At 45.2% G+C, this 14,413-nt stretch overlaps 1 protein-coding gene across 1 annotated transcript in view; it reads left to right on the top strand.

Moving 5' to 3' along the window:
* Window positions 1–14,413, top strand: part of LOC130134278 (potassium voltage-gated channel subfamily KQT member 2-like) — a 267,264-nt gene that overhangs the window by 188,384 nt on the left and 64,467 nt on the right. Inside the window, exon 10 of the mRNA XM_056302181.1 lies at window positions 4,359–4,427. Within this exon, the coding sequence (XP_056158156.1) occupies window positions 4,359–4,427 (69 nt within the window). The remainder of the gene's footprint in view (window positions 1–4,358; window positions 4,428–14,413) is intronic.

Genomic DNA, 14,413 nt, shown 5'->3' with positions numbered 1-14,413 from the left:
AGTCCGCATTCCAAGCAGATGGCTCATCCCTTTTGAAAGTAATGGGAGAGAAATGGACACACCTCCAGAGAGATGGCCATGACCTGTATTTTGAGGGCCTCGTCGTTGAGAATCTCGAATCTGACATCCTGGCTGGAATTCCCTTTATGGAAAAGAACGACGTCTCCATCAGACCAGCCAAACACCAAATCTGCTTGGGCGAGGATATATACTGCTACGGCACCCTCCAAACACCGATGGACAGGCATGCTGTACGGCGCACGCACATGCTCCGCGCTCCGGATAAATCTACTGTTTGGCCAGGGGAGTACATCAAGCTCGAGCTGCCTCCTGAGCTGTGCAATGTGGACAGTGAGCTGGCTGTTGAACCACACGTCGATGTCTCATGTGACCAGTCTGACACACAGCAGTGGCCTGCCCCAACTTTGCTATGGGGTGTGTCCGGGAAGATCCGTGTTCCAAATTTCACTGGCGAGCCGCGGCTGGTCCAGAAAAGCCACCACCTATGCCGTGTCCGCGCCAGATATGTCCCGTCACTCAGTGACGCCGCCGTGCCAGCTGATCCCCCCAAACAGGCCCCGACGACCATGTCAGCCTTGTCCTCTGACCTTGTCGCTCTGGATCCAGATAACATCATGCCTGCTGACATCAGAGATGAGTTCCGCACCCTGCATAGAGAGTTTGATGTAGTGTTTTATCCCCACTTTGAAGGATATAACGGCGCTGTGTATGGGTCCGTTCCAGGCCAGGGTGAACATGGGACCTGTCCTACCTCCACAACGGAAGGGGAGGGTCCCACAGTACTCCAGGGGTCAGCTGCAAGAACTCCAGGCTCAGTTCGATGTGTTGGAGAGCATGGGCGTCTTCAGAAAGCCCGAGGATGTCGACATCACAGTGGACTATGTCAATCCTTCATTCTTCATCAAGAAGCCTGGAGGTGGCTTTCGCCTTGTCACTGGATTCGTGGATGTTGGCAGGTACAGTAAACCCCAACCCTCCCTGATGCCTGATGTTGACTCCACCCTGCGTCTTATAGCTCAATGGAAATATATTATTGCCACAGACCTTACCAAAGCCTTTTACCAGATTCCTCTGTCCAGGGACTCGTGGAAGTACTGTGGGGTCGTCACACCCTTCAAGGGTGTCCGTGTGTATGTGCGGAGTGCTATGGGCATGCCGGGGTCTGAGACGGTGCTGGAGGAGTTGACGTGCAGAGTCTTCGGGGACCCTCTTGAACAAGGCCATGTGGCCAAGGTGGCAGACGACCGGCTCTCAGTCCTATGTCCCCACGGAGCTGCGGTCGGCGGAGTATGTTTTCATTCGTTACAACGCGCACCGCGGTCCCCTGCAGCCACCCTACGACGGCCCATTTCGGGTACGGGACACTGGAGATAAGCACTTTGTGGTGGAGGTTGGCAGCAGGCTGGAGCGGGTTTCTGTGGACCGCCTCAAGCCTGCTCACCTGGACTTAGAACGCCCTGTTGGTCTGGCCCTGCCCCCACGGCGGGGGCGCCCGCCAGCCCTGCCCCCCTCCCCCAGCGAGCCGCCCCCTGCTTCCTCAGCCCCTCCCTTTCCCCGGTCCAGCTGTAAGGACTCTGCTGCTTTGCCTGCGGTTAACCAGCCCCCAGCTCCTGTTCAGCGGAGCCGTTGGGGCAGAGAGATCCGCCCCCCTCGCCACACTGACTTTTCGTATTAAGGCGAATTCTGGGGGGACGTGTGTAGTGGTTATAGGGATACATAATTCCCCTTATTGAGCTAGTAGGAACGTTTCTTTACAGCTGCTGTTTTCTTGGTTCGTGTTTACAGTGGTACACTTCCGCTGCGCGGGTTTTTGTTGTTGTTGTTAGGTTGAAGGAATAAATGGTGCACGTTGTGTAGCCGAAAGAGAAAGTTGTCACGACTCCTGATTGAGCTCCTCTACACACTTGTCTTTGTTGAGCTTGAGAATTATGCTCCTTATTCTGTCCAGAGGCTGTCTCAGCCTTTTGTCATGATGTTCCTTGTCAGCACCCCACACTAGGATGTCATCAATGATGTTCACAACACCTTCTAGGTCCTCCAGTCTCTGTGCTATGTATTTTTGGAAAACCTCCGGAGCTGACGAGACACCAAAAGGAAGCCCTTTGAATCAGTACCGACTGAATGCTGTTTTGAGGGCACACAACGTAGAATTATCCTCATCTAGTTGTATTTGCCAGAATCCATGGCTTGCGTCTAATACAGAAAATAATTTTGCATCTGGCATCTCGGCCACAATCTCCTCTACTGTCCTCAAGGGATAGTGTTCCCTCTTTATAGCTTTGTTGAGGTCTTGGGGGTCAATGCAGAGCCTTAGTTTTTTATTTGGTTTGTTGACAGTAACCATGCTGTTAACCCAATCAGTGGGTTCTGTTTGTTTTTCAACCACACCGAGGTTCTCCATTCTATCTAGTTCACTTTTGATTTTGTCCTTCAGTGCTAAAGGGACTTTTCTGGGCAGGTGGATAACTGGAGTTACTGCCGGATCTATCTGAATGTGATGCTGTCGAGGCACACACCCCAACCCTGTGAACACATCATTGTTATCCTTTAGGATGTCTGTTTCCACTTCCTTTTCCACCTTGTAGAGCCTTTTTATCAGTCTCATCTGAGGATGTCTGTTTCCACTTCCTTTTCCACCTTGTAGAGCCTTTTTATCAGTCCCATCTGAGTGCAGGAATCACCACCTAGGATAGCTGGGAAGTTTTATTATCTGGAACTCCAACTCATGCACTTCAGTTTTGTACTCACTTTTAAGCTTTGCCTTGCCCAATGGCACTACCTTGTGGCGGGAATATGCAACCAACTTGATGCTGGACTCAATTAGTTGTGCATCCTTTTCAGCCAATTGTCAATAGGTTGTAAGCGGCAAAACATTGCAATCTGCACCGGTATCCAACCTGAATGTGAGCTTTTTTCCATTTACTTTGAGTACTTCAGTCCATTTTTTCTGTTTTGTTTCTGTTAGTTTCTTGTCTTTGCTCTTTTCTAATTTTTCATCTTTTCTTTCCACTTTTCTTTGACTCAAGAGGTCCAAGAAACATTTCACTCTCTTGTTCTTCAATTTCATTTACATATCTCTCCATTTTTTCGATAGCCTTCTGTCGGTTTCTTTGCTTTACACATGCGACCATAGTGGGTTTTTCTTTTGCACACTTTGCATGTTTGACCATAGGCAGGACATTCGCGAGCCTCATGTTTGTATCCACATTTACTGCAGTCATATTTATTATCACTGATACTGCTCTCTTTAGGCTGTTTTGTTAGCATCGTTTTACTTAGCTTGCTAACTGCCACTTCAGTTTGTTCATGCAAAGCTCTCAGGTGGCTTTGTGTAGCTTCGTTAGCTCTGCAGATATCAACAGCTTTTGCCAATGACAAGTCGGGCTCTCTGAGCAGTCTAACTCTCACCTGATCACTTGTTACTCCACACACGATGCGGTCCCTTATCAGCGAGTCTGTGAGCTGCCCAAACTCGCAGTCCTTTGCTTTATTTTTCAAGTCAGTCACGTATGCATCGATTGACTCACCCTTTCCTTGGACCCTTGTGAAAAACACGTGCCTCAGGTATGTTGCGTTACGGAAGATGTGTTGTTATATGCCTTTGTCAGGAACTGCGTTATCCAGAATCCTTGATGTTACGTTGCAGGCTAGTGATGTGCTGAGGTCAGAGGTCGGGATGTACGAACAGGGAGTCTGGCATGTGGGATAAATAAAAGCTTCGGCGTGATTTGGAAAAGGCCTCGGCCCATTCATGTTAAAACAACAAACAAAACAGCACAGACCCACGAACAACGCTGGGGGAAATGGAGGTAATACAAGAGAATAGTTGGGTCGAGTTCCCAGCCGGTCTGAATAGTCTGGACCAAAGGTTGTAAATTGAGAGTAGTACCTCCCCCCCTTCATGTTTTATGGTTTTGTTTTGTTTTTACATTTATTGTTTATATGTCATCAATCTTGCAGTTGCTCATTGTAATAACATACTGAAAAATAATCAAATAAAATGATTTTTAAAAAAACCAAGTCATCGGAAGATGTCATTACTTTAAAGTTTTCCATTATCAGCAGCAAGTGGAGCTCATCATGAAACAACAATTCTTCAACAGATCAGTAATCAGTCATGAAAAACAGATCACATGAAACAAGATAAATGAAAAGAAATGTAAACATTGATATTTCTGGAATAACAGTTTATATTAACTCTCTCTTTCTGTCCATCTCCTTCCCCTTCTCCTTCTCTCTCTCTCTCTCTCTCTCTCTCTCTCTCTCTCTCTCTCTCTCTCTCTCTCTCTCTCTCTCTCTCTCTCTCTCTCTCTCTCTCTCTCTCTCTCTGTCTTCAGGTTAATTCCACCACTTAACCAGTTGGATTTGTTGAGGAACCTCAAAAACAAGTCAGGGCTTTCCTTCAGGTATGGCAGTACTACTACCACTACTACTGCTACTACTACTACTGCTATTACTACTATTACTAGCACATATTACAGATGATAATATTACTACTGTTGCTGATACTGCCATCACTGTCAGTACCTGTACAACTGCTAGTACTCTACTACCACTATTACTGGTACAGATATCTTAAATAATACATTTCCATTTACTCCTTTGACAGATGCTTTCATCCAGAGTGACTTACAAGAGTTAAGTTAGCAGATAAATCAAAACGTTACCAACTAACACCATAGAGCAATACATAGTAATCATCACATTATAACATAAGATCATAAAAATGTCAAGTTCAAGTAGAAATGGGCTCAAACGTAGATACCAAAAATAATGGTGTTTGTTTGAAAGAGCGCAATAGTAACAGCCGGTGCCAACTCATATTCACAGTAAAGTGCCAACAGAGACCATTTTAAGAATTGTGGTTGGCCTTGATAAGGAAAGTTTTGGGGCCTTTTTTGAATGAAGTAAGGGAGTCAGTATTTCTGGAAAAGTTGTCAGTTTGGTTGTGGGGACAAATAGTAGACCATACCAGAGGTAGAATGAAGAGCTTGAACAGGGGTGTACATGTTTACATGGGTTTGCGGGTGAGTTGTGCAAGTCCTTGAACTTTCCAAAAAGACAACAAGATTTTGAACTTTAAGAATTTAGCAACAGGTAGTCAGTGTAAAAACACAAAGAGAGGGGAGATGTGTAGCTGCTGGTGTTTCTGTAGCGAATTTGGGGGGCAACCTGGAAACTGCCACAGCCAGGACGTGAACCCGGATCTCCCGCACCATGGGCGACAAAGTTAACCAGTCGACTAAAGGGTCCGACCCATTAGCCAAGAGCTAGTGAGTCTATTTACCCATGCACGTTACACTACCTTTCTATGTTTTCAGGATGTACCCAAGTCTCAGTGAGCGTTAGCCTGTTCAGAGAACCCTCAGAGGTAAAAACATGAATGAAGCCTGATTTGTTTGCTGCTGACTGACAGTTGAGTAGAATGATGGAAAAGCAGGTTTCAGGTGTATGCCACTGTACTTGGCACAAATTAGCAGGGTTATGTTTGTGGTTGTACCTGCCAGTCTCGTGTAATAGTAGGAATGAAATAAAGACACATAGTTTTACCCTGGTGTTCCTCCACAAGAACTGGCAGTTGAGCCCTGCGTAAGGGTGAAATCTAAGGCTATCGGGTCTCCTGCAGTGGACTCTCGTAGGTAGACTCCCTGAGTCTTAGTGTGACGAGGCTGCTGCTTCAGAGCCTGTGCAAATTAAAATATTGTACAAGATGTCTGGTGATTGGTTGACACCCAGGTGTGTGTTTAGATTGATTAACAACCTATTAAGACTAAAAGCTGTGGAATGGTCATGGGAGTACCAACCACAGTCAAACTACAAATTAAAAATGACCAATCATTGAGAAAAGCCCTCAAAAACACAATTAGAAGAAAACAAGACCAAGATAAAACTTTGACAAACATTCAAGGTGTAGAGCTGAGCACATTGTATATCAACTGCTGTCTGCTAATACTACTACTTTTGCTTACACTGCTATCACTCTTACAATTATAAGTACTTCTACTGCTCTTACAATTTACAATTTCATTTAGCAGATGCTTTTATCCAAAGTGATGTATATCTGAGAGTTAATGCAACACAAACAAGGATTTAGACAGGAGGTAACAATGCAAGTAAGTTCCAAAAAACTAGGGTCAAGTCCAATAAGACATATGTGTCAACAGGCAGTGCACAAAGGCAATGCATGGGGTGCATAGAAGCGATTTTTTCATTTTATTTTCTGTAATATTAATACCATCAAATTTGGAGGTGGTCAACAAAGAGCTGGGTCTTTAGCTTCTTCTTACAGATGGAGAGGGACTCAGTGGATTGAATGGAGTTTGGTAACTCGTTCCACCACCGAGGAACTACAGAAGAGAAGAGTCTGGCTAGTAACTTAGGGCCCCATTGTGGCAGAAGTGTCAAGGGCCTTTCATTGGCAGACTGTAGTGAGCGGGACAGAGTGTAGACCTGAACGAGGGAGTTCAGGCAGGCAGAAGCCGTTTTAGTTGCTGTTTTGTAAGTGAGCAGCGAGGTTTTGAATGTGATGCCGGCAGCAACTGGGAGCCAGTGGAGGGATATGAACAGTGGAGCTACATGTGCTGTTTGGGTTGGTTGAAGACCATATGCACCACCATGTTCTGGATCACTTGCAGAGGTTTGAAAGTGCATGCAGGGAGACCTGCCAGTAAGGAGTTGCAGTAGTCAATACATGATATAACAAGAGCCCATGCCAAGAGTTGTGCTGCATGCTCAGACAGGTAGGGTCTAATTTTCTTCATATTGTACAGGGCAAATTGGCACGACCAAGCAATCAAGGCCACGTGAACCTTAAAGGTTAATTGGTCTGCAATCATGACACCCAGGTTTTGGGCAGACTTTGTGGGCATGAGTTGGGTTGATCCAAGCTCAATATTGATCTGTTGTTGTGAGGATGGACTGGCTGAGATGACAAGGAGCTCAGTCTTTGATAGGTTAAGCTGGAGGTGGTGTTCTTTCATCCATGCACAGATATCAGCAAGGCATGATGATATCCGTGCCGAGACTGTGAGGTTATCTGGCGGGAATGATAGGAAGACCTGGGTATCGTCAGCATAGCAATGGTATGAGAAACCATGGAAGCGGATGATTGCACCAAGCGAGGTGGTGTATATTGAGAAGAGAAGGGGGCTGAGCATTGACCCTTGAGGCACCGCTGTGGATAAGCCGTGTGGTTTGGACACTTCTCCCCTCCAAGATATTCTACAAGATCATCCCAAGAGGTAGGACATGAACCAGCGGACATGAGTAGGACATGAGAAGGACAGGAGGTAGGACAGGAACCAGGCTCAGTGAGTGTAGAGAGGATCATTTGGAGGTCAACTGTGTTAACAGCAGCTGAGAGATCTAGCAGCAATGAAGCTGAGTACAGACCAGAAGCTGTAGCCTAACATAGTGATTCTATTACTGACAGGAGTGCAGTCTCGGTAGAGTGACCACAATTAAAGCCAGACTGATTCGGATCATACAGATTGTTCTCAGAAAGGAATTCAGAGACTTGGTTAAAGACCCTGCACTCAAGTATTTTTGAAAGAAAGGGTATGAATGAAACCGGTCTGTAATTTGCAACTTGGGCTTGGTTGAATGTAGGTTTTTTGAGCAGCAGCGTGACCCAAGATTCACTAAATGCGGTGGGGCACACACCCGTTGTAAGCGAGGAGTTGATGATCTTACCACTGCTACTGCTTAAGGTTATAACTGTTTCTGTTCCTGCTACATTTGTGTCTTTTGTTTACATGTATATTTATTTAGCAGACTTTTATCTAAAGTGAATTTAAAAAGAACCAATAAGTCTGTTACCAACTAGTATCGGAAAGATAGATAGATAGATACACTATATGGACAAAAGTATTGGGACACCTGGCCATTACACCTACAGGAGCTTTTATGACATCCTGTTATAAATCCATAGGCATTAATAAGGAGTTGCCCCCCCCCCCTTTACAGCGATAACAGCTTCCACTCTTCTGGGAAGGCTTTCCACAAGATTTTGGTGTGTCTGTGCGAATTTTTGCCCATTCATCCAGAAGACAATTTGTGAGGTCAGACACTAATATCGGACGAGAAGACCTGGCTCGCAATCTCCGTTCTAGTTCATCCCAAAGGTGTTCAATCGATTTGAGGCCAGGGCTCTGTGCGGGCCAGTCAAGTTCTTCCACACCAAACTCACCAGACCATGTCTTAATGGACCTTGCTTTGTGCACTGGGGCACAGTCATGCTGGAACAGAAAAGGGCCCTCTCCAAACTGTTCCCACAAAGTTGGAAGCATAGAATTGTCCAAAATGTCTTGGTTTGCTGAAGCATTAACACTTCCCTTCACTGGAACCAAGGGGCCTAGTTTAACCCCTGAAAAACAACCCCATACCCTTATCCTTCCTCCACCAAACTATACAGTTGGCACAATGCAGTCAGGCAGATAACGTTCTCCTGGCATCTGCCAAACCGAGACTCATCCATCAGACTGCCAGACAAAGTGTGATTCGTCACTCCACAGAACACATTTCCACTGCTCCAGAGTCCAGTGGCAGCGTGCTTTACACGACTCCATACGACGTTTGGCATTATGCTTGGTGATAGAAGGCTTGCATGCAGCTGCTTGGCCATGGAAACCCATTCCATGAAGCTCCCGGCGCACTGGTTTTGTGCTGATGTTAATGCCAGAGGAAGTCTGGAATTCTGCAGTTATGGAGTCAACAGAGCATGGCAACTTTCATGCACTATGTGCCTCAGCACTCGTTGACCCCGCTGTGTGACTTTACGTGGTCTGCCACTTCGTGGCTGAGTTGCTGTTGTTCCTAAACGCTTCCACTTTTCAATAATACCACTTACAGTTGACCGTGGAATATCCAGCAGGGAAGAAATTTCACGAACTGACTTGTTGCAAAGGTGGCATCCTATGACAGTACCACGCTTGAATTCAGAGCTCTTCAGAACGACCCATTCTTTCACAAATGTTTGTAAATGCAGACTGCATGGCTAGCTGCTGGATTTATACACCTGTGGCAATGGGTCTGAATGAAACACCTCAATTCAATGATTAAGCAGTGTGTCCCAATACTCCAATACTTAGATAGATAGATAGATAGATAGATAGATAGATAGATAGATAGATAGATAGATAGATAGATAGATAGATAGATAGATATAGAATGTATAGATGTGGAATAAGAAGCTCGACTCATTCATAAATATGGTTAGGCTTGGTGTTGATTGGTGAATTGCAATACAGTTTACTCACAGTGACAGGGGATTCTTTATCCTTAATGTGTATACACCCTATGAATACCAAAATAGTGAGAATGGATATTTAAATAGGCTTGCATTCATTAATTCCTTTATTCAAGATAATGCTTCTTTCAATGTGTATGTCACTGGGGATTTGAATGCAGATATCTCAGACAGGAACTCATTATTTGCTAATCACATGGCTCAGTTCTGTCAAGATAATAACCTTACATTGTCAAGGAAAGGGCTTTTGCCTACAAATAGTTACACATACATAAGTGAGGCATAGGACACTACATCATGGCTGGACCACTGTATTTGCACTGCTGATGCACATGCCTCGTTGGGGAGTATGGGTATTATGTATGGCGCAGCAACGACTGATCACATACCTCTTGCTATGGCTATAAATGTTGGAACATCTGCCTGTGCTGTCGAGTAATGGAGATAGTGATAATGCAGAAAGGTTGGACTGGTCAGCTCTCACAAAGGAGGACATCTTAGCCTATCATGCCCGTACAGATGAAGCCTTGGGTAATATACATCTGCTTAGAGATGCAGTTATGTGCAGAGACTTTAATTGTAAGGATATGAGGCGTAGGAGAGATCTCTGGTGCATGTATGATGATATTGTTAGTGCTCTGTATGAAGGTAGTGAGCCCTACTACAAGGACAAAATAAGACACATAACATCAGGTCTGATTGGAACAAGTATGTAGCTGGGCATCATGAAGAAGCATGTGAAGCCTTTAAATCATGGGCTATGGCAGGCAGATCCAGACAAGGGCCTGAGCTTGAACACAAGAAGCTCACTAATGCAAGATACAAGTACGCCATTCGCTTCATCTGTAAAAATGAGCAAGCCATGAGGGCAGATTCCATGGCTAAGAAGCTGCAAGGAAATGATCCTGCTAATTTTCGGAAAGAAGTGAGCGCTCTCAACAACTATAAAACATCTCTACCATGCACTGTTGATGGTATCTCCGGTACACACAATATTGCTGAGTTATGGCGACAGCATTATAGTACCTTATTCAATTGTGTCCACAGTGATCTGTATAAGGTGGGCAATATTGAGAATGATGATTCAATGGTGATCATGTCACACGAGGTGTACAAAGCTATACACACGCTGTCTGTTAACAAGGCAAGTTGTTTAGATCGTATTATTGCTGAACAACTTAAATATGCCAGTGCAAGGATAGCTCCTCTCCTTGCTATCTGTTTTACTGGCTTTATGGTCCATGGCTTGTTACCAGACTCAGTGTTGTCTGTACTGTTAGTGTCAGTCATTAAGGACAAAGCTGGTATGCAGCCTAGAGAACTACAGGCCTATAGCTCTGGCCAGCATACTGTCAAAAGTCCTAGAAAGAATCCTGCTGGATAGAGTGCATGAATTTATCAACTCCACAGATAACCAGTTTGGTTTTAAAGCTAGACATGGCACTGACTTATGTATATATGTCTTAAAGTAAATTATAAACAAATACAGAGGTCAAAACTCTGACTCATGTATATATGTCTTAAAAGACATATACTATACATTCACGGATATATACCAACTCCAGTTACACTTGATTCAACTCCTTTGAATAACCATGACCTGGATGGATGAGAACATTCACAGACGTCTTAAAAGATATTGTTAACAAATACAGAGGTCAAATCGGTTCTTATGTGTTCTATTGGTGCGTCCAAAGCTTTTGATTGTGTTAATCAGAGAAAGCTGTTTGTTAAATTGAGTCAAAGAGGGGTGCCTAAATACATTGTGAGAATCCTGGCTTATCAGTATGCCCACCAGACTATGCAAGTGAAATGAGGTAATAGTGTTTCAGCCCCATTTGGGGTTAGCAGTGGTGTCAGACAAGGGGGAATTCTGTCTCCAGTTTTCTACAATTTATATACTGATGATTCGTCCAAGCAGCTGAAAGCCTGTAACAATGGTGCATGATGGGTAATAGCTTGGTGAACCATATTATGTATGCAGATGACCTTGTCATTCTTAGTCCCTGTAGCGCTGGTCTCCAGCAGCTCCTTGATATATGTTGTGTGTATGGTGTGGAGCATGACATCAAATACAATGCTAGTAAGAGTGTTGCCATGATCTGCAGAACCAAAGAGGTCAATCCTCTAAAATTTCCTGATTTTAAATTGTCTGATAATAATCTTGTGGTATGTAATCTACTACTACTACTTTCGGCTGCTCCCGTTAGGGGTCGCCACAGCGGATCATCCGTTTCCATTTCTTCCTGTCTTCTGCGTCTTCCTCTGTCACACCAGCCACCTGCATGTCTTCCCTCGCCACATCCATAAGCCTCCTCTTTGGCCTTCCTCTTCTCCTCTTCCCTGGCAGCTCCATATTCAGCATCCTTCTCCCAATATACTCAGCATCTCTCCTCCACACATATCCAAGCCATCTCAATCTTGCCTCTCTTGCTTTGTCTCCAAACCGTCCAACCTGAGCTGTCCCTCTAATATACTCGTTCCTAATCCTGTCCTTCTTCATTACTCCCAGTGAAAATCTTATCATCTTCATCTCTGCCACCTCCAGCCGCACCTCCTGTCTTTTCGTCAGTGCCACTGTCTCCAAACCATACAACATAGCTGGTCTCATTACCATCTTGTAAACCTTCCCCTTAACTCTTGCTGGTACGCTTCTGTCACACATCACTCCTGACACTCTTCCCCACCCACTCCAACCTGCCTGCACTCTTCTCTTTTTTTTTACTAAGTACATGTGTTTTATTTTCATTTATTTTTTTCATTTTCTGAGTATTGTTGATTATCATTTTAATGTTCACTTTCACTGTAGAGAGGAATTCTGTCCTGGTGCTGGGGGTTTGGGTGTTGGGGGAGGGAGAGGTGTTCTAATGTATACGCCTATAGCAAAACCTAATCCAGGAAGTCAAGTGTTCTCAAGCCCTGGCATCTCTGGCAGGGGGAGGGGAAGATTGCTTAATTCCTTTGGTCCAGGTGTCCCACTTTTCATTTTGCCCCCTGGTAGGTCTCCTGTTGTCTCCCCACCCTTTGATATGGCCAATGGTAGTGATACATCCCACGGTCAGTTAGCCGAACTGATTAAGTTCAATGGGTCTGAGATAGGAGAATCTATTAAGATGAGTTTAAAACAGGACTTTGCCCCAGCACCTTCACCTGTAGTAGCCCCTGATCAAACCCAGAACGCTTCTCACTCTGACTGCTGTGGTACTACTGTGATAGAGGCGTCCAAGATGAACCTTGTGCTACGTTCAGATGTAAATGCCCCTCCTTACCTTAGAGGTGACAATTCACATAGGTGCTCTGTATTTAAATGGGAGGAGCTAATGAGGACATACCTCAGAAAAGGGAATGTAATAGGGCACAGGGCAGACAGGAGTAATTGTCCCTGAAAGCCACAGTACTGTGAGTAGGGTTGTGTCTCAGAGGACAGACAGGAGTAATTGTCCCTGAAAGCCACAGTACTGTGAGTAGGGTTGTGTCTCAGAGGGCAGACAGGAGTTATTGTCCCTGACATCCACATTATTGTGAGTAGGGTTGTGTCTCAGAGGACAGACAGGAGTTATTGTCCCTGAAAGCCACATTACTGTGAGTAGGTTTGTGTCTCAGAGGACAGACAGGAGTTATTGTCCCTGACATCCACATCACTGTGAGTAGGTTTGTGTTTCAGAGGGCAGACAGGAGTTATTGTCCCTGAAAGCCACATTACTATGAGTAGGGTTGTGTCTCAGAGGGCAGACAGGAGTTATTGTCCTTGACATCCACATTACTGTGAGTAGGTTTGTGTCTCAGAGGGCAGACATCCACAGTACTGTGAGTAGGTTTGTGTCTCAGAGGACAGACAGGAGTAATTGTCCCTGAAAGCCACAGTACTGTGAGTAGGGTTGTGTCTCAGAGGGCAGACAGGAGTTATTGTCCCTGACATCCACATTATTGTGAGTAGGTTTTTGTCTCAGAGGACAGACAGGAGTTATTGTCCCTGACATCCACATCACTGTGAGTAGGTTTGTGTCTCAGAGGGCAGACAGGAGTTATTGTCCCTGAAAGCCACAGTACTGTGAGTAGGGTTGTGTCTCAGAGGGCAGACAGGAGTTATTGTCCCTGAAAGCCACATTATTGTGAGTAGGTCTGTGTCTCAGAGGGCAGACAGGAGTTATTGTCCATGACATCCACATTACTGTGAGTAGGTTTGTGTCTCAGAGGGCAGACAGGAGTTATTGTCCCTGAAACCACAGCACTGTGAGTAGGGTTGTGTCTCAGAGGGCAGACAGGAGTTATTGGCCCTGAAACCACAGTACTGTGAGTAGGGTTGTGTCTCAGAGGGCAGACAGGAGTTATTGTCCTTGACATCCACAGTACTGTGAGTAGGGTTGTGTCTCAGGGGACAGACAGGAGTTATTGTCCCTGACATCCACATTACTGTGAGTAGGGTTGTGTCTCAGAGGGCAGACAGGAGTTATTGTCCCTGACATCCACATTACTGTGAGTAGGAGATGTGTCTCAGAGGGCAGACAGCCACAGTACTGTGAGTAGGGTTGTGTCTCAGAGGACAGACGGGAGTTATTGTCCCTGACATCCACAGTACTGTGAGTAGGTTTGTGTCTCAGAGGGCAGACAGGAGTTATGGTCCCTGACATCCACATTACTGTGAGTAGGGTTGTGTCTCAGGGGACAGACAGGAGTTATTGTCATAGACAGCCACATTACTGTGAGTAGGGTTGTGTCTCAGGGGACAGACAGGAGTGACAGAGTGACGGGAGAAACGAGAGTGGACTTGCTGTGCTTGTTAAGGAAAAGCTGTGCGATCCTGGACATATAATATTCAAACAACAGATATGTAATTTGGACATTGAACCACTCATTGTTGGTATGTGCCCGTATTATTCGCTTTGGGACTTTTCGTACGAGATCTTGTTCGCTGTTGACATTTTGCCATCGGCCTAAGTCAGGTTTGAGGATTCAGACTCAACACCCAACTCATTCCTGACTGTTTCTAGGGATTCAAACCATGCTTGTCCCTCTTCAACCCAGTCCACATTCAGCCAGTTTTAAGTGCAGTACAAGCATGTGTGAGCCTCTAGATATTTTAAATGCCAAGGTAACAGATGCATATGTACTGCTCTCCCCCCACTTGGGAGATCGGAAAACAAT

Source organism: Lampris incognitus, chromosome 2 (genome assembly GCF_029633865.1).
Source record: "Lampris incognitus isolate fLamInc1 chromosome 2, fLamInc1.hap2, whole genome shotgun sequence".
NCBI classification, from domain to species: domain Eukaryota; kingdom Metazoa; phylum Chordata; class Actinopteri; order Lampriformes; family Lampridae; genus Lampris; species Lampris incognitus.
The sequence above is the reverse complement of the archived record's forward strand: the minus strand, read 5'-3'. Positions and strand labels throughout refer to the sequence as shown.